The sequence below is a fragment of the Podarcis tiliguerta genome (genome assembly GCF_965153285.1).
Source record: "Podarcis tiliguerta genome assembly, chromosome: 9".
Classification (NCBI taxonomy): domain Eukaryota; kingdom Metazoa; phylum Chordata; class Lepidosauria; order Squamata; family Lacertidae; genus Podarcis; species Podarcis tiliguerta.
This window is the reverse complement of record NC_139542.1, coordinates 19,950,055-19,971,234: the sequence shown is the minus strand read 5'-3', so window position 1 is coordinate 19,971,234 and position 21,180 is coordinate 19,950,055. Positions and strand designations below refer to the sequence as shown.

The 21,180-nt window shown below is 40.9% G+C and overlaps 1 protein-coding gene across 1 annotated transcript in view; it reads left to right on the top strand.

Annotated features, from left to right (window-relative positions):
* Positions 1-21,180, top strand: part of STPG2 (sperm tail PG-rich repeat containing 2) — a 213,773-nt gene that overhangs the window by 27,747 nt on the left and 164,846 nt on the right. Inside the window, exons 7-10 of the mRNA XM_083398448.1 lie at positions 7,393-7,485; positions 9,245-9,404; positions 12,097-12,260; positions 16,137-16,226. Of these exons, the coding sequence (XP_083254574.1) occupies positions 7,393-7,485; positions 9,245-9,404; positions 12,097-12,260; positions 16,137-16,226 (507 nt within the window). The remainder of the gene's footprint in view (positions 1-7,392; positions 7,486-9,244; positions 9,405-12,096; positions 12,261-16,136; positions 16,227-21,180) is intronic.

The window sequence follows — 21,180 nt, the reverse complement described above, 5'->3', positions numbered from 1 at the left end:
GTACCACTGTAGAAGTATCTCCTCAGGATTGAACCTTCAGTTCCCCATGATGTTCTGATGAAAATTATTGTTGAGGAAGCTGTTATTTTAATAATAATACAAAATCAGATAAGTAAATTCATGTGTACATTTAACCTATCTTCTAGGCCCTCGGAGAAATCTGTGCTGACAAAATGAGAGGACACATGGTAGCAAGGAGATGGTTACCATTTTCATTTGTGCCATTGAAATCAGGGGACATACTCCTCCCATGTTCTGAAAAGTTATGACCACAACTTACACTGTGTTGCTTTTTAAACAACCTTGTTCGTCTCATAGATTTTGTGAGATATAGGCAATAAAAGATGGCAATCTCTTCCGTATTTTGTTAAAGGGTGACCATGACCTAGAGCTCCTACATTCTGAATGTCTGGCAAGAAGGTAAATATCTCTTGGTATCTGAATGGGTTTAATCCATTTAATAAAGAATACAATTACCATGATTGTCAGAAATAATACACTCCGGAATGAATAAAGCACTCACTTGTAAAGTTGCAGATACAGCAAATTAATAGGACAATAAAAGTACATGTTTAATATTTCACATGGAGGTGATTTATTTAACAATCACTGGTACTTGGCACATAAAGTGTAGCATTAATTGTTTGTCTTGTATTAGGTGGAGTACTTGGCTTTTATTACTGTCTTCTACTGTTATTTCTGTGATTTAAAATATATTTCATTTCTGTAATGATAAAGGAAACCAGCAAATGCAGTTTGCTTTCACTTTGCAGAAGTATCAACACATACTGACTCCTCTTTAGAAAGTAGACAAAAATAAAGGATGCTTGTTTTTTGTTCTTGCTTCAGTCAGCTGACTCCTGTGACAGCTCGGAACCAAAGCATGAGCAACCCAATTTTGATCAACAGGATGTTGGAGGATATGGCATTCTATTTAATTCAATTAATTCATTCTATTTAATTGGTCCATATAGCCTAGCGCTGTCAATTCTAAGTGTTTCCCAAGACCTCAGAGCCTTCTCAGCGTTGCTACTTGTAGATAGCTTCAACTGCAGATGCCAAGGTTTGAATCTGGGTTTCTTTTGTGCTGTACCACTGAGCTTTGGCCTCTCCCATTATTTCAGGAGTGGGGTATCTTTGGCCGACAGGTCAAACTTTGCCCACCAGGCCATTTTGGGGAAGCCACACCAACCTGTCCTAAACCTGACATCATACATGCATGGCTCTATGGACTGGCACAGCTGACATGTGGGGAAACTGGAGCTGGATGGGTGGTGGAGCTTGGTTGACCAGCCCAGCTGACGTGTGCAGAGACCCTTCTTTCCTGCATGTGTGAGCTGTGCCACTTCCACCGCCCTTCTCGCTCCAGCGAGCTGGAGGGACAGAGTGACTTGGTTGACCTGGCACTGTTTGTATAAATGGGGAGTTGCCTGTATTCAGAAGCAAATGTTTGCAATTCGGACTTGCAGAAACATTGAGATTTGAATTGGGATCTTTGCGGTCATACTCTTAGTGAGTATACACCAACTCTCCTGGCTACAGCTCCCAGTCATCTAAAGCTGTGTTCACACATTTCTTAGTAAGCCCTTGCTTTTCTTCCTGAGCAAAGCTTCTAAGTGAAAGAATGAGCCAATTTACTATTGACCCATGCAGCTTAATAGAGACAGTTCTGTTGGAAGGTTATCTCTGATAGATATTTTTGTTTCTGATGGATCAGGACATTGGTGAAGACTCATCAGAAACACAAATTTCTGTTACAGTGGTACCTCATGTTACATATGCTTCAGGTTACATACGCTTCAGGTTACAGACTCCGCTAACCCAGAAATATTACCTCGGGATTACCTTCAGGATGAGAACAGAAATGGTGCTCTGGCGGCGCAGCAGCAGCAGGAGGCCCCATTAGCTAAAGTTGTGCTTCAGGTTAATAACAGTTTCAGGTTAAGAACGGACCTCCGGAACGAATTAAGTACTTAACCCAAGGTACCACTGTATTTTGTTGTCTGTGACATCCCTACCCATAACAAACAATTAATAGTTCTATCTTTGCTGCTCTGCCAGCCAGGTATGGGGAAACTTGGACCCTCTAGATCAGCCTTTCTCAACCTTGGGTCCCCAAATGTTGTTGAACTACAACTCCCATCACCCCTAGCTAGCAAGCCCAGAGCTCAGGGATGATGGGAGTTGTAGTCTAACAACATCTGGGGGACCCAAGGTTGAGAAACATTGCTCTAGATGGTGCTGAACCACAACTTGCATCATCCCCAGCAACCACAGTCAAGTATAAAGGGAGTTATAGTTCATCAACATCTGGAGAGTCAAAAGTTCCCCATACCTGCTGTAAGCCAACAGGATGGAAAGGCCCTTGATGATACAAGTCTTGCTTTTCTTAACCGGCCTCACTTGTGACCTGCAGTTTTCATACATGCTTCCGGATCTTGGGTGTTTTGTAATAGTTTCAATGTTGATGACATTCCAGTACAACAATCTTTCAATTACTGTTGAAGTGAAGAAAATTATATGAACAGTGAATTTTCAAAAAATGACTATGAGCCACAGAGACATTCTTTATGCTACCATAATTTTGCTGCAGTAGCGGGGATATTTCACAAATACTAGCATGCTTTCTTGAATAACTCTAGAATAATGCTGACATGAATTTCTTTCCCCTGAAGATAAAAATGTATTGGGGACATTTGTTGTCAACTGCACAGAGGACAAAAAGCTTTTCTTTTTTTTAAAGTACAAACAATTGAGGCAACCACTGAGGTGAATGCTTTAATGTTCTAGCTAATTAAAATGACTATTATTCTGTTACAATGGTAGCTGCTCCCAGAGGCTCATCGTCACTGTTGCATGACAGTTTTCGCTTGGCTAATTAAAGAAATTTTTCCATGCAAACATGCTTTCATGTCTCCATGTTTTAGGCCTTTTGCAATCATTTCTTTCATAATTGGCTGCATACATCTTACATAAGGATGGTTATGCAACAATCTCAGTAATGCAATGTATAAGTTCTCCTTTTGATTTTAAAGTTGATTCCAGCTTTAGCGTTACCTCTATTCCTTTAAAGATGCTTTCAGAGATCCATATTTATTTCAGCTTCATTTTTGGGTGGCTTCTGAATGAAATCTGCTTTTACCATCAAGTCAGTTGATTCAGAGCGGGTACAGACGGCCAAAAAATGCTTATATTGCCATATCAGGCATTCTGCAACTATGGCGTTATTCTGTCAAGAAATTTAAGCTTTAGAATCTTGGTTGAGGGGAGTGCTGTTTTGAGAGAGTGGGGAAGATTGAAGGTGATGTGACCAGATCCCTATTTGTCCCCCTTGGTGGGCTGCATGAGGTTGCTATTGTCATAGCTGGTGATACCTTCATACCCCAGATTTGTAATTAGATGCTCAGGCGGTAGTACTTGGCAAACTACTACTTATGTTTGTTACTATGACTGAGCAATACTATGTGGTGACTATGTAGGTGAATGGGCATGTCTGGTTCTTAGTGGTTTCCACTGAGGTCTGGGGGCAAATGGAAGGACAAAGCTGTTCGTGGGAGCAAAGCCAGCTCCTCCGAAGAAACTAGGGGCAGTTTTGTCTCTGAACCCCAATATGCCCTACCCTTTTTGATAAGAACATTACTTACTTTCCTCTTCCTTGGCAGGCATCCTTTGGGAGTGCATTTTCTCTCTCTGATGTATGAATTGTATTTGAGCCATTAATGGTAGTTTTAAATATCATGGTTTTAAGTGACTTTTTAAATGACTTGGGTGAAGGAATTGAGGGGATGCTCATCAAATTTGCAGATGACACCAAACTGAGAGGGGTAAGCTAATGCTGCAGAAGACAGAATATGGATTCCTTATGACCTTATGATTGGATGACCTTAACAGATTGGAGAATTGGGCCAAAACTAACAAAATGAATTTCAGTAGGGACAAATTTAAGGTTCTGCATTTATGCAGGAAGAACCGCATCACAAATATAAGATGGGGGACACTTGGCTTGAAAATGATCCAGGTGTGAAAATGATCCAGGGATCTTCGTAGACCACAAGCTTAACATGAGTCAACAGTGTATGCAACAGTAAAGAACAAACACACCTGGTGTTATTCTAGGCCGCATCAATAGATATATAGTGTCCTGATCAAGGGAAGCAATAGAACTGCTCTATTCTGCTTTGGTCAGATGCCACCTAGAATACTGTGTGCAGTTTTGAGCACTACAATTAAAGAAGATTGACAACATAGAATATGTGCAGAGGAGGGCAACCAAGATTATCAAGGGTCTGGAAACCAAGCTTAATGAGGAATGATTGAGGGACTTGGATATGTTTAGCCTGGAAAAGAAGAGACTAAGAGAAGATGTGACAGCCATGTTCATATATCTAAAGGGCTGTCACAAGGAAGATGGAGCAAGCTTGTTTTCTTCTGCTGGAATGAGATTCCGACTGAATATCAAGAAGAACTTTCTGATGGTAAGAGCTGTTGTACAGTGGAACGGGCTCTCTTGGAAGGTGGTGGACTCTCCTTCCTTGGAGGTTTTTAAGCAAAGGTTGAATAGCTATCTGTCATGGGTGCTTTACTTAAGATTCCTGTGTTGCATTGTGTTGGGCTAGATGACCCTTGGGACTCTACAATTCTGTGATTCTAAGCTCCTGAAGATAGTTCAGTTTCTTTAATGGAGCTCTTTGAATTTCCTTGTAACTATATTCTCTTAATTTATTGAAAGGGTTCCCTTTCTGAGATTAAATAGGACTGTGTTCGACTTCGTGAGCTCACTTTTAAACTCCATGTTACGCTGAACTGGGTCATGTTCTGGTCGCCTTTTCAAGTTAAATGCCTTTTGGAAGATAACAAATAGCAATGGTCTTGCAGTATTAAGAGTGTGCTTTCAGGAAGTTTTGAGATGAGTTTAAATGGGAGGGAAAAGGATGTCACAACAGTGAAAGGTTAATACTAATCAAGTTGCATTAGTGAACAAGAAGAGAGACTTCTTAAGAAGTATAAAATATTTATCTGCTGATGGAATTTTCAGTAGGTGAGTTCTCTTAGAATTAATCTTACTTTGATGCTAATTTCTTTATGAATATTTATAACTTCTCCAGTACAATTTGCAATTGCTTTAGTAAAATCTATACATTAGTAGCTGTGTTCCTTCTCTCCAGAAGTTAAAATGACTATTGGGACTCTAAGACAGACCCATAAGTTTGTTCCTCTAAACCTGCACATAGTAATGCTAGGAAATATCTAGTATAAGAACCTTCATATATATTTACTGGGCAGAGAGTTTACAAAGGTACTGTTTCTGCACTTATTTAAGCTTAAGGAAATAATAAGGCAGAAAGCAGAACTTCATGCTGATATATCAGCATCTCATTATCTGGTTTGCCAGCATAAACTAGACAATTGATATATTTTCCCAGTGAAATACAGTCTTATTCTTTTTAATTATTATTATTTTGGGCCATAAAGTGTTCATAATGCAGATATCCAAGTCACCCTGCCCCTTACATATTATTGATGGATTGCTAAGGTATTTTTCAATCTTTACTACATAACTTGCCATTTACCATTTTAAACTGAATTAAGTCTTTTAAGATTTAATTAGTTCAGTTTTGTCTATACTGAGTGCACTTATTTGCTTTATTAAAACACAGGATGTACTTGAGCCTTGAGTTAACTAAAATTTATGTTGCAATTATGCAAATTAGTACTGCCAATACAAAATCTTTGGTCTATTGTAAGATGGAAGACTTGCATTAAGCATTAGCCAATCAAGCACTGGAAATTGGTCAGCAAAAGTATTTCTACATCTGTGCCTCCCTCATTAATTCAATGCAACCTTCTGCTATGAGAGACCTATTTTCTCTTAGAGCCTTGGTATTCTAGCCATTTAGCTGAAAGCCCGGTTGAGATAAGAACCATATGGAATGCACTTTAGGTTAATAAGCATTTATTTTAAAGTGTATTTAAATTTGTTTTATGGCACTTCATTGAACAAGAGCAAGTATACTTAATGAGATAAATTTTCATAAATACTCCAGCCTTTACCTTTTGGGCTCATTTTGAAAAAGGAATGATGATTATATTTCAATTTCCATTGCCTACGTGGGGCAGTGGGAGTGTAATTCAAATGTCCATGGGGCCCTGACTGCACACTTGCCTTTAGACTACCTGTCCTGGCTGCCTTGTTGCTTCCTGACCATTGGTCTTGAAAATCTGATGCATATAAGAAACTCTGAGCAGTCTGCCTCATACTCTTCAATAATTGGAGTATCAAATGCCAAAGTATAATTGTCTAAATCTGAGCCTCCTTTGACCTTGAGATCCAAGACAAATGGCCCTCGAGTCCTGCCCCAGTGGCCCCTTCGCAGAGCATTTCCTACTTTAAGACTGAGTGGCATAGACTAGGGTGGGGAATTGGATGCGGTTAGATGCTAACTCCCTGTAGTCCCAGCCCCATGTTCACCGACGATGGAGGTCCAGCAACATATGGATTTCCACAGTTCCCTACCCTTACAATAGATTCTATTTATGTTGCACTTCACCTTTTTCCAGTTATGTTCCCTGCTGCACACCAGGAAAAACCGATTGGGGATGTATACATAGTTGTTGTGTTTCACAATTTGAAAGCAAAATATTTTGGTGTTGCAGAATCCTGTTTGTGCATACCAAAGTGGTGTTGCTAGAATGAAGCATTCTTGGCACTGAAATACCTTCCTTCTGCCGCCATGTTGATAGCCTAAACTGTAAGCAGTGCTATTTTTCTAGAAAAAGAGGTACCAGAACTCTCCATGAACACCTCGTTTACTCTCTTATATTGGCAATGGAACCTACCTTAGAGGTGCCAGAACTGAGTTCCAGCTGAAAAAAGGGCCTGACGGAAAGCACATTTTGCAATGTGGGTGATCTTTCTCGGTTGAGAGGAAGGAAGCTATGGACTGGCTTCTCTGCAATCTGTTGTTATTTCAGGGTCTTGGTTGACACTGGAAGCTGTTTGCATGTTGGAAGGAAGGATCTTTCATTGCTCATTCACTGTGCTGTTTGATCTTTGCCCTTGGCCACAATTTTTCAGAATCTCAATAGTGAAAAGAAACATCCCATATCTCCTCAAAATGTGACTATACAGCTGATTCACATAATTGCCTAAAACATTTTACTTTTGAAAGCTGTGGGTTATTTCTGTGATTTGAGTTCTATGTTCTGTGGTTTTCTCAGGGTTTTCTCTTTCGTTAAGTTTCTTAGAGGGAAGCCTTTTATCACAATTATTTAATGTATTTATATTCCACCTTTCTGTCACCGCTCTTGTTCCAGAGTTAACACAGCCTGCAATACAAAGTATGTGCTGTATTTGATGCTATTTCAGTCATAGTTGCTGTAACTGTTTTGCAGGGTGTTCCAGGTCCTGGCCAGTATTACATAAGAAGTCAGTTTGAGAAGCCAGTTAGTGCAACACGAAGTGCTCCTTTCCTTTCACTTGCCCAAGTAAGAAGTCATATAGCTCTTTTTCTTTCTTTTTTCATTTTCCATAATATTGTTACATTCACCCCACTTATCTGAGCAGTGAGAAGTTCCAGGGATGGCATTACAGTGGTACCTTGGTTGTCAAATGTAATCCATTCTGTAAGTCGGTTTGACTTCTGAAATGTTCGAAAACCAAGGCACGGCTTCTGATTGGTGAAGGTGCCCTGGAAACAATAGCCAACAGCTGCACCAGACGTTCAGCTTTTGAAAAATGTTTGAAAACTGGAACACTTACTTCTGGGTTTTCAGTGTTTGGGAGCCGAAATGTTCAAGTACCAAGGTGTTTGAGAATCAAGGTACCACTGTACATGAATTTATTTCCTTTGCATAGGAGAGCATGGTGGAGATTTCTGGTACCATTGTGATAACTTTTTACTGGTATATAAACACTGATAGTGGAAGCATGTACACTCCTACAGCAGGTACCATAAATGCTAATCTTGGAACAAATTTCCAAAGTACAGCACTGTACAGCACCAGATATGCTTCGTTTATTCTAGTTTAAAATCTCAAGCTTCTTCTGCCTCTTTTCTTTCTATCCCCAAATTTAAATTACTCCTCCATACTCACACAGAGGACTGGGCCTACCATTAGGCACCAGATGTGAAACAGTTGCCTCAGGTGGCAAATGTGGGGCAGGCAAGAAGTTGTAGAACAGAGCTGTGTGTGCCCCCTGCCAAGCTGTCTTGCTGACCATTGGTATCGTGGAGGATGCTGTCCCATCAGTAAGATTCATCTGCCAATCTAGACAGCTTCTGTTCATGAAATTGGTGAGGGCTTACCATCTTGACCTTTGCCCTAGGCAGCAAAAATGTCCTGGGCCTACCCTGCCCATAGAGATTTGGCATTCCAGATTCCTGGCCATTAAGGACCACCAGCACCTTATTTAGCCTCTGATCATACACATCAGGTGACATTATGCAACGGCATAGTTATCAGCCCGTGCACAACATTCAAGGTAGCTATACTCATTTCTAATCCAGTAGCATAAAAGAAAATTCTGAAAAAGCATGTGATTGCATCAACATATTGCCCAGCCTTTTAGCTGTTTGGTTGCCTCTTCAGAGTATTGAAGCTCAGATGTTGCTCCTCTGCAGAATATTCCCTATTAAGAGCCTTGACTATTCATTTGGTTAAATCAGCATAACCAGCTAAAGTCAAGCAACAGACAAGATGCATCTTGTTGCTTGTTGCTCTCAATATCTGGCTTGCAAAGCTCTGACAAGTATATTAAAATATGTTTTATATTATACACCAGTGACTTTCTAGTGAGCACTACATAAGCCACTTGCAGTCAGGAAATGATTCCATCAATAAAACTTGTGATATACAAATCACAAGTTAACTTGTCAATTTATAAATGCTACCTTTATTTTTAAGGATGGCCAGAATTCCCATCACAGAGTGCATGCTTTGAATGCGGAAAGGTCTCAGATTCAGGCACATTTAAAAAGCACTCAGTTGCAGGACTGGAAAAGAGCTCTGCTGGGATCTTTGAGTAGATACACCTTGTTTAGTTTTGAAAACAGAAAAAATATTGATTAAAATAAAGAAGATAGACGAATGGTTTGACTCAGTGTAAGACAATAAAATATGTCCTTTTAGTTTATTGCTATTAGATTGAGAAAGCTGTTTTTAGACAAAGTTGGGATCTTTCTACCTACATAGCTATTTGAAGGGATTGCTTGTCATTGATTTATTTTCTTTTGTGTTTCCGTAGAGATTTGCACCCGTGAAATCAACTGCCCCAGCTCCTGGCACATATAATGAAACTCGCTACGCTCTTGAGTCCTTGAAGAAAGCGACTCAAACAAAAAACATTCCATTTGGCAATACAGCTGTTCGATTCACCCAAGACCACAGGCTGCGAAAAAGTCCAGGTTTGCAGTAATTAATGTAAACAAGTGGGACGAGCAGCAAAATATCTCCAGGCAGCCTGCAGCAGGAACCTTGAGGTGCTGTTCAGGCCTCCATTGTGTGTATGCGCTATGGCTTTTCAGGAGGGCATAAAGGGAAACTTCAGCATTTTCCTTATTTATACATTGTGATGTTTCTGGAGAGTGGGAAAGAGAAAAGTGTCCCTCTTCCTTTTCTTACTTCTGAGGCATCCCTTATTAATGCAGAGTCTCTAGCCTTTTCCCTTCATACATGGTCTATATCTCCATAATGCGAATCCCCACTCCAATATGAAACTGCCAGGGTCTTAAGCAGATCAGTTACATCTTTCTTTGACACCTCCAGCTTATGTCCCTGCTCTCCACTTAACTTCTTCCATGGCACTTTCTGCATGCTAGGCAGGTTTGGGGTTAAGCATTTTTCTTTTAAGTTATACACTTATTTATTTCAGGATACCTAGGAAATCTTCTAAGCGTTTGGGTGGTCCTATTTCACTTCCCAGCCGATAAGCATCCAACCACCTGAGTAAGGAAGTATTTGTCTGGTGTTAAGTTCATGTGGTTCAGGATAAATAATCAGTGAAGATAGCAATGGATCTGGATTTGTATTACAAAACAATACATTCCACATAGTGATTAATGTACATAATGATGTGGAGCTGAATTGTAAAACTGAATCTGAGTAGTAAAGCCCAGTCTCAAATAGTTCAGGATACAATAAGATTATGCCTTGTTTTTGAGAGGACTTCAGAAACCGTAACTTTCAAATATGGGTTGTTTTCTGATACAAATAAGATGAGGTCAGGACATATATGGATGTCTCAGAAGAGGTGACTACAAAGTCATCTCATTGTGTAATGGTTGTATAAATAATAATAAAAAGTTTTTTATGCAAAAAATGAGAATGGGCCAAAGTGGGTTGCATGTGAAAGTTTTTCTTGTGTTGCTGACTCCAGCTATATTACAATGCTTGTTCAAATATCAGCATATAAGCAATGTTTGTGCCACTGATGGATTTAGAAGTCATATGTATACCTCTAATATCAGTATTGTTTGAACTATCCTTTTGGCAGTATTTGCTAAATCATATAGTTAAATAATAGCCTTGCTTCCCTCTGCCTACCCAAATACAAGCTTAGCAGTTTTATTAGAAACACATTAATGAAAGCGACAGAAAGTGGTTTTGCTTAAAACAAGCGACAGAAAGTGGTTTTGCTTAAAACAAAATGTTGCTTGGAGTTTAGATGGTTTTGATGATTGTGAATGGGCTTATTGCTATTGTTTTCCCTGTGTTACCATAGCAGGTGATCAGGAACTTAACCAAAGAGCTTGATGGTCTATATTTTAGGCTTCAGTTTCTCGCATACACAGCAAGGGTTGGTTGCTAGAAACTGAAGCAGCTAGAAACTGAATTGTACAATATGCATTGAGACAGAGGTAGAAAGTTTAAGTGAGGTTGACCAAAAGAGAATCTGTCTTTGAGTGCTGTTGCTCCTTGGGAAGTCAAAACAGGATTAGTTGTTGTATTGCCTACTGTAGCTTCAGCTGGGCTCCACTTGTATGTTTCTAAAAAGACACCATGTCTCTAATACTGTCTCTCCACCAAAGGAAACTAAGCTCTGTAACACAGCCCATTTATTTCTACAACTCAAGGAAATGGGAGGTGCATAACAGTATGCTAAAGCAGAACCACCACAATTCAGCTCACTGAGACTAACTTTTGAATAAGAGCACATAGTATTACAGCTGTAGAGTTTATAATTTATGAATATTTTCTTGCCATTCAAAGAAGTGGGTCTTTATTGTAAATATTTACGACAGTTTCCATTGAGTTCCCCGCATATTCCTTCACATCTGACAAGGTCACCCTTGTTGACAGTCAGAAAAAGCTATTTATCCTTGTGTTGCAGATCACGCTAGTTATCCTAAGATTCTAGAGGTCATCAGCACTATAATATGACAGTCACTTCCTAAGACAAATAGTACCTATTAATGGTATTCCCAAGAGTGCTCTCTCTCTCTCTCTCTCTCTCTCTCTCTCTCAGAGCACTTTGAGTGAGCTGTGTATAAACAAGACAACTGAATGAGATACTTGCAGAAACTAGGGGAAGGGTGGAATCTAGTATTAATGAACGGTTTTCCCAATGATTTCTAGATTCGTCCTTTTGTATGAAAGCAAATGTAAATAACCTGAAATCTACCAAAGGGTATAATGTTTGGTGACCCTTTGTATATTTTTGAGCTGCCTACCATGAAAACATGCTAATGATGTATTTCTCATTCTGCTCATTTCCCTTCTATTGCACCTCTCCTTGTACTCTGTCCTTGAACAGAAGTCTTTGCTTTCGTCCTCTAATCTGCAAGAAATGTGGCCTACCATTTATCTTCAGCATAAGCCTCTCTTTGCTGAGTACAACATTTGATCGTGTCCTCAGTCTGTTAAATGTGGACCTTCTCACCCGGCAGAGATGTGGGTTTTCTTTTTCCTTGACAATCCAAAGTAGTTATAGTGCTGTGCTATATGTGTATGTGTGTATGTGTATATAAGCGTATTGTTTTATTTTTGTATAGCACTTTTGCCCTTTCTCCTACAATTCCCGTTTTAACTTAATTGTCTGTGGTAAAAGAATTAAGTAACAGCTATTATGCTTACAGAACTTCCTTGTATGCTGTGCAGGTCCTGCATTCTATAATATTCTCAACCACAGCATTGCAACAGAAAGTCTTAAAAAGGCTGACATGGAAAAAAAGAAAAAGGGAGCATTTGGTTCTTCAGTTCCTAGACTCTTATATTTAGTCAAGAGAGAAGCTTTTACTACTCCTGGACCAGCTGATTATCAGGTAGATTGGTTTTCTTTTTCATGTTAAAAATGGAGCCCAAATAATTTGTGGTACAATCCTGTGCATCTTTACTCAGCAGTAAGTCTCTCTGGGCTTAAAGGGGGTTACTTCCTGGTAAATGTGTTTAGAATTGTAGTGTTAATCTACTTTGTCTATAATCCAGAGATATCTTGTGCCAGGAAAAAACAGTTCTCTTCTTGCATGCCTTTGGCTAATTAAACCATCTATGGACTTTTAAACTGTGTGTGTGTGTAGGTTACTGTTTTTTACTATGGTATGTATTTTTGTGTTTTTATATTGTAAACTGCCCTGTGATTCTCTGATGAAGGGCGGTATAAAAACAAAACAAAACCTCAAATGAGAGTAAGTGCTGAATTCTTTCTTTAGCAAAAGCCACTTGTACATGAATGTAGCAGCAGCAGATAATCAGTTCTGCAAATGGAGAATAAGTCTGTCAACTGCTGTTAGCATGATAACTTAATGGAGCACCTGTGTTCAAAGGGATGGCAAAGCTGTGGCCATCCAGAAGATGTTGGAAAGCATTTCCCATAATCCCTGCCCATTGGTTATGTTGGCTGGGACTGATGAGAGTCCAAAAACATCCGGAGGGCCACAGGTTTCCCATCATCCCTCCTTTATATCTCTGAATACCAGGTGCTGGGTATAAACAAAAAGGGATCTGTTGTTTTCATGCTCTACTGATGTGTTTCCCAGAGGCTATCTGGCCATTATTGAAAATCGGATCCTAGACTTGATGGACCTGTGGTCTGATCTACCAAAGCTATATTTGTTTTCATCCGTAAAGAGGCAAGTGAACAGCAGGTGCTTGTGCAACTTTTGTGGGGCAGATTGGTCTGATACAGGCCAGTGTAAGCAGACAAGCCAATTTAGTGTTCCTCCCTCTGCTCCTTCACTTAGAATTGTAAGATTGATTTAATCACTTTCCAACTCAGCAGTTTCAGTCCCCTCTTTCTGTACTCACCTTGCTTTTCTGCTCTACACCGTTCAGGCTGCCCTTTTATGCATATTTACTTTGGCCTCCACGGTCACTTACAGACTCTCTGTTTAGACCGTGTTCATGGAAGACAATCTTACTTGGCTACAAGTGACCGTTGAAGAAGAAGATTTACTAGGGAGTTAGCCCCACTGAATTCAGTGGGATTTGAATTGAGAGCCAGTGTGGTGTAGTGGTTAAGAGTGGTAGTCTTGTAATCTGGGGAACCGGGTTCGCGTCTCTGCTCCTCCACATGCAGCTGCTGGGTGACCTTGGGCCAGTCACACTTCTTTGAAGTCTCTCAGCCCCACTCACCTCACAGAGTGTTTATTGTGGGGGAGGAAGGGAAAGGAGAATGTTAGCCGCTTTGAGACTCCTGAAGGGGAGTGAAAGGCGGTATATCAAATCCAAACTCTTCTTCTTCTTCTTCATCTAACTTTCCAGTAAATTTTCATAGGATTACCAGACTTTGCATTGGGCATTACTGCCTCTGAGCACCTACTGGGAGACAGAAATGTGCAGTACACAGGAGCCAAGCTTCATCAAACAGAAGCTAGGGAATTGGCTTACAGTTATATAGGAAAACAAAAAAGAAGATTGTGGCACCTTAAAAACTAGTTTATTGTGGCATAAGGTTTCATAGTCTTTCATGACTGCAATCCATGGGATATTACACCACAGTAAATCTGTTAGGTTTTAAGGTACAACAGTACACACTCTTTTTCTTTTTTGCTGTAACAAACCAAGACTGCTTTCCCTCTGGAAAGTACTTGTGAATAATCCTTTCCGAATGAGAAAAATCTCTCTATAAAAGAAATAGGTTCTACTGTGGTTTAAAGAACGACATAGACCATCTTGTAAATACAAAGAAAATAAGTAACTAGTTATTAGAAAATAACTTACATTTCCACACTACAGTCAAACTAGAAGAATAGTAAACCTACCCTATTTCTCAAGTGGTGTCAATTAATTAGCATAGGATCTTTCTCTCGCTCCATATTATCAAACATATTAAGTATGACTACCTAAGAGCCCCATTAACATTCCCTGACAGCTGATTTAACAGAATTATAATCATAAGGGGAAGAACTGAATACATATTACCAAATATGCTAGTTGTAGGGACAATTTTCCGCAGCATGTCTCAGATGCAAATACTTTCCCCCCTTAGGTCTTAATCAAGCTGAATAGCTAACATATATTATCATTAGAAGTTATTATAGATAAATTTAGAGATAGGTCTCGTGATAGCGGAAGGGAGAAGGGGGTTGGATATGCTATTAACATTTCTTACTGGGGCAAAGTCATCAAATATTGTTTGGCAGTTTTAAAACGAGCTTATTAAAAATACTCCAAAACAAAATGCATAACTAAAAAGTATCTTGCGTTTCCTACATAACACAATGTTTGCAAAAAGTTTTCAAAATCCAAGTTGTAGCTCTGTAAGATTATATAGTTTCTCCAGAGAGACAATGGTCAGGTGACAAATTTTAAACACTTACAATGAATTACCATAAATCACAATAATATTAAATTAATTATATTTGCCTGTTTTGCATGGCCCGGTGTGCTGTCTACCAAGGGGATTGTCAATTTTAATTTTTGCAGGGGATTTTTTTTGTAGAACTCTGTCAAGGACAGCGGCGTAGCAATCTCCACCGGCGCCTGGGGCGGACCAAAGTTGTTGCGTAGCTGCATCCCCCCAAATGCCCAGCAGCCACAGTACCAGACTCAAGCTCTCCTGCCGTACTGCCCTATGCACCCACCCACCTGGTGTGGACAGCACCTCCCACCCCGGCTAGCTATGCTGCTGGTCCAGGATTAACTTGCTGGCTGGGGTAAAATGAGATAGAATATCTCTATGGGAGACATGTTGAGCAAGGGAGAAGATTCCCATGACTCCTTGTGAAGTTATTCTCACAAAGGTGCCCTTAATATTTTTATTTAAACAAATATTTATATCCTAGTAGGAATAAAATCTCCTGCCAACCTAGCACTCCTGCCAACCTAGCAGTTCGAAAGCATGTCAAAGTACAAGTAGATAAATAGGTACCGCTCCGGCGGGAAGGTAAATGGCATTTCCGTGCGCTGCTCTGGTTCACCAGAAGCGGCTTAGTCATGCTGGCCACATGACCCAGAAGCTGTACACCGGCTCCCTCGGCCAATAAAGCAAGATGAGCGCCGCAACCCCAGAGTCAGTCACGACTGGACCTAATAGTCAGGGGTTCCTTTACCTTTAGGAATAAAATATAATTCTAGTAGAATTGCACACACTTAAGTGGTTTTATGATAAAGTTCTAGAAAGAGGTGAATCTTTAGTGGGATCTGTCTTGGAAGTATTAGAGACCAGGACAAGTAGAGCTGTATTAGCACCAGTGCTAACCCAAAAATCCTGCCTTGAGTAAGTCAAGATATACCCAAGCTGCAGGTGGGTGCAAATAACTCTTTTGCAGCTGCTTCAGTCTTTCCTTGTACAAACAGCTGAACACAACAGGATTCAGCATATAAACATAGCTTGCCTTTAGGTGTTTTCAAACCATGGCTTCATGTCCTAGCCTGTTTTGAAGCAACGTGCTTGTAACAGGAAGCTATGGTTAGTTGCTGAATCCTGGCATGTTGAGTCTCTCACATGAAAGGATGAGTGAAGTGGATTTAAGGGAGCTCAACTGACCTGCATACAGCTCATGCGTATATAATCACTTGTTAAGATAGGATTTTTGGCCTAGCATTGCACATGAACAGCTTATTTGTGCAAATGAGTCTGGGGATTCTGCCAACAGACTAATATTTACTAAAACTGTAAAGCAGTGACACATTCAAACTTCCCTTTATAATGTAAGCTCCCCTGCACCCAAACGTAATACTATCTGCTCAAATTTCAGGTTAAAGAGACCACTGAAGAACCACGAAAAAAGAAGAAGCAATTGGCCATTTTTGCTTCAGTTACAGAAAGAATTCCAAGAGTAAGCTCGGTAAGCTGTCTCCAGACTGATTCCTCTCCCTTTATGCTGCATGCTCCCAAATTATAGAATAGTAGGTAATCCACAGATTCATATTCTATGCAAGTATGTAACTCCATTGCAGAAAATAGTTGTCCTAATAGACTTCAGCATATTCTTTCATTCTGTGGAAACAGCATAAAAGTTGGTATAGTGCAGTAGAAAATTGAGTACTTTAAAAATACATCAATAGAGAATAATTCAGTGCTTATTTCCAGTGAAGTTTAGGATGTAAGCAGTTGTGAACTTAACAAACATATGAATAGTCAAATTATTCTGACACACACACACACACCATATTTCTTCGGCTAAGAGCTGTGGTGTTAATTAGATAAGCATCTGCCTTCCCTATGGTGTGTAACTGAGAGGCAGGTGTTTAATTGAGGCTATTTAAGAGCTGCGTTAATTACACTTTGCATCTTAGTCCTCATGCAAACTTGGATTGAATGGCAACAATTTCTCTCTTGTGTAACCAGTCAAATTTAGAATGATAAGCTGTTACATTGGAGACTGAATCTGGGGGAGCAAATGTCAGATAATTCAAGAGCAAAAGGCAATTCATTAACTTGAAATATTGTTTCAGTGTTTCGTGGCTGTGTTGTAACCGGTGGAGACAGAGGTCTAGAATGGTGACGTGGAATTCTCTAGGGGAAAAACCAGCGGTGTAAAATGCGGACCTTTAGGAGCCAGTACCGAAGTGCTTAAGTTTTTCTGGATTCTCCATTAGACCAAAAAACAAAACAAAAAAGAGAGGCTCAAATACTTACTTTCTCTGTTGGGAGTATCCAGCAAAACTTAAGCACTTTGGTATTGGCTCCTTAAGGTCACATCCACAACATACATTTAAAGCACTCATACCATTTTAATGGTTGAGAGTCCTGTAGCTTGTTAATGGTTCTAGGAACTGTAGCTTATTGGGTTAAATGATTGCTTTATGGGAGTTGCTATCTTTGTCATCGCCAGCTAAAAACTTGAATGTTAGAGATCTGATAGATGAAGGTCAGGCATGTGCAGAGCTTGTCTGAGGCCCGGGGTGGGAGTCTTGTCCGGGCCAGACAGTGTAAGTCCTGCAGCCCCTTGGCACCCCCCCCCCGATGACTTATCCCTCTGAGGCCCAGGGCAAGTGTACCTGGCTGCCCCCCGCCTCTGCATGGGTCTGTTGAAGGGGCATTGTCAATAGAAGGATGCTGGGTAAAAACATTAATAGGTAGACTTGGTACCACTCACTGTGGAATATAGCTATAATGGAGAAAATCACACATATTTTGAAATTTCAGCAAGCACTAGACTCTCCAGACACTTTTTATATTGTTTGCCACTTACTGTACTTGTGACATATAAAGCAAAACCATCTTTTTTCAAGGCAACCCTTGTAACAAACATGGCAAATCTGGAACTATATTTGATAATCCACTATGGAAGTGCCATGGTCTGATCACTATGCTCTGAAAGCCAAGATTGACTTCCCGCTCCTCCCTGGCTCGGGTCTAAGCACAAATTCGACCCACAGCTGTGAGGCATTTGCGAGCTTTTTTGCGGAGAAAGTCCTGTTGCTCCGCCGTGACCTCCCTGCCAATTTAGATACAGTGACTGAACTGGAGGCCCCTCGACTGACTTCGGGTCCAGTGTTGGACCATTTCGATCGGATACTCCCTACTGATGTGGATAGATTCCTCCAAGTTAGTAGGCCCACCACCTGCCTCCTTGATCCATGCCCGTCTTGGCTGATTAGGGAATGTCCAGATGTTGTGCGGACCCCCCTGGCTGAAATTATCAATTTGTCCCTTGACACGGGGACATTCCCAGGGGAACTGAAGGAAGCAGTGGTGTGTCCTCTCTTAAAGAAAACTTCATTAGATCCCTTAGACCTATCCAATTACCGCCCAGTTTCAAATCTTCCATACCTGGGTAAGGTAATTGAGAGAGCGGTTGCTGAACAGCTTGGTAGGTTTCTGGAGGAAACATCGGCATTAGATCCATTTCAGTCCGGTTTTCGTCCTGGTTTTGGGACAGAGACGGCTCTGGTTGCCCTAACAGATGATCTCCGTAGACAACTAGATCGAGGCGGGTCAGGACTGCTGATCCTTTTAGATTTGTCAGCAGCCTTTGACATGGTCGATCATGATCTTCTGGACCACCGCCTCGCAGACGTGGGGATACAGGGCATAGCCCGTAACTGGTTGTGCTCTTTTATCTCTGGTCGGGGACAGAGGGTGGCACTAGGGAGGGAAATGTCGTCGCGCCACTCCTTGGTGTGTGGAGTGCCGCAGGGCGCAATTCTCTCCCCGATGCTTTTTAACATCTTTATGCGCCCCCTTGCCCAGATTATCCGGAGCTTTGGGCTGGGTTGTCACCAATATGCTGATGACACTCAGCTCTATCTGTTGATGGATGGCCACACCGACTCGGCCCCGAACACACTGACCAGATATTTGGAAGCTGTGGCTGGATGGTTTCGTGGGAGCCGATTGAAACTAAATCCTTCGAAGACAGAGGTCCTATGGCTAGGTCGGGATGGCATGGGGATGAGGGACCAACTCCCTTCTCTTGCGGGGGCCCAGTTAGTGCCATTGCCTTCCGTTAAGAGTTTGGGTGTAATCCTTGACGCCTCCCTTTCCATGGAGGCGCAAGTTACAGCAACAGCCAAGGCGACATTTTTCCACCTTCGCCGCATCAAGCAGTTGGTCCCTTACCTTTCCCGCCCCGACCTGGCCACAGTGATCCATGCGACGGTCATCTCCAGGCTTGACTACTGTAATTCGCTCTACGCAGGGCTGCCCTTGAAGCTGTCCCAGAAACTCCAGCGGGTACAGAATGCTGCAGCGAGGCTCCTCACGGGGTCTCTGCCATGGGAGCATATTCACCCAGTGCTTTTCAAGCTGCACTGGCTCCCGGTGGAGTACAGGGTCAGATTTAAGGTGCTGCTTTTGACCTTTAAAGCCCTTCACGGCCTAGGACCCTCGTACCTACGGGACCGCCTCTCCTGGTATGCCCCACGGAGAGCCTCAAGGTCCATAAATAACAACACCCTAGTGGTCCCAGGCCCTAAGGAAGTTAGATTGGCTTCAATCAGAGCCAGGGCCTTTTCAGCTCTGGCTCCGGCCTGGTGGAACGCTCTGCCTCATGAGACCAGGGCTCTGCAGGATCTGATTTCTTTCCGCAGGGCCTGTAAGACAGAGTTGTTCCGCCTGGCCTTTGGCTTGGAGCCAATTTGACTCCCTCCCTCCCTCTCTTTCTTTTTTCTTTTCCTTCTCCTCCTACGATGAGGCTACATTTTAATATTTCATGTTCCATTATTTTAATGTATTTTACTTTTGTTTTTAAGTTGTAATCATTCATCTTGTTTTTATTATTGCTTGTAAGCCGCTCTGAGCCCGGCCTTGGCTGGAGAGGGCGGGGTATAAATAAAAATTATTATTATTATTATTATTATTATTATTATTATTATTATCTGATAATGTTGATAGCCTTTCCTTGGACTTTGTTATTTTAACCCATGGTCAACTTTTCTCATTCTACATCCCAATTTTATAGTTTTGTTTTTCATCTTTTAATTTTCATCCATTGTTATAATTGTTCTCTCTGTTTTTATATGCATGATAAAATGAAATAAGAAAGCTTAGAAACCCCCAAACATTAAAAGGTAGCAGCCACTGAAGCACATGCCATTTTCTTCTGGGGGGGGGGGGTTCAGACATGCTCAGACTTCCTCTGGCCTCCAAGAATCACCATCAAAAAGGTTTAAGTATAGTTCAGCCTTTTCCTCTCTGTTTTGAACTCCAGGTCCCATTAGCCTCAGCCTGCATGCTCAGTGGTCAGGGTTGATGGGAATTGTTGTCCAATAATATCTAGGGGGAATAGATTGGGGAAGGCTACAATAAATATTAATTTATTGACCAGAGAATATCCATATTGCTTTCCTTTTCACACACCCAACCCTCTAGTGGTTTTTACTTAATTTATTGTGGTCATGGAGAACCCCTGATGCATTTGCATTCTCTGGCTTGGATTTCTGCAATTTGTAATGACTGCTCCCTTTATGACATTGGCTTCCAAACCACAGACTATAAGATCTAGCCCCACAGTGTTTTCCATTCTCTCCCCAAGCTCTTTCTGTCTTATATTAAATTTAATCTATGTGATCCTCTGCTTATTTATTTATTACAACCACTATTTATTTGGAGACATTTGGAGTAAAGGAACATGACAAGTTTTGTAGGCAGCAGGGAAGGAAATCAGAGAAACATATGTTAAAATTATATTCTGAATGTCTTAAACCATTGCTCTGCAGCTCCATGTCTGATGAAAAGTAGGCTTTTTTCAGTGACAGCAGACCCAAAAAGAAAGATCGAGAGGAAATATCTCTTATACAAGACAGAAGATGCTTAGACTGGGAAATTTTATTTAAATTATTTATGTCTTTCCTTTCTCAGTAGAGTATTTAAGACACATTACAATGTGTGTAAAAACAAAATAGATACATTGAAATCATATTTGTACATTTGCAATTCTGTGTTTTGATGTAAATCTGAGCTAAGTGCTCTATCCCAGGTAAGTAGTTACAGGATAGCTGCCTAAATTATGAAAAAGTACAGCAGAAAAAAATCTATATGACTAATACTACAATATATTCAAATACTGAATGTATTGTATGGTGAGCTTAAATTCTCCTTCCAAGTTTTCCTTGCTGGACATATTCCTCCTGTTACTTGCTTCCTTCAGTATTCCATAAATCCCGTATATGTAATAGGCTTTTTGTTATCCTGAGGTGGCTAGATCTCTTATCCCTGGGAGATTCTAGTGTGGCCCCTGTGAGGGCACCTGTGTCTTCAGGCCTTCCCTGGTATCCATAGTGTGGAAGTTGCTGCTCAACCTACCGGGATTAGGTTTGGAAGAAGCATTCTATTGTAACCAATGCAGTAGGTTG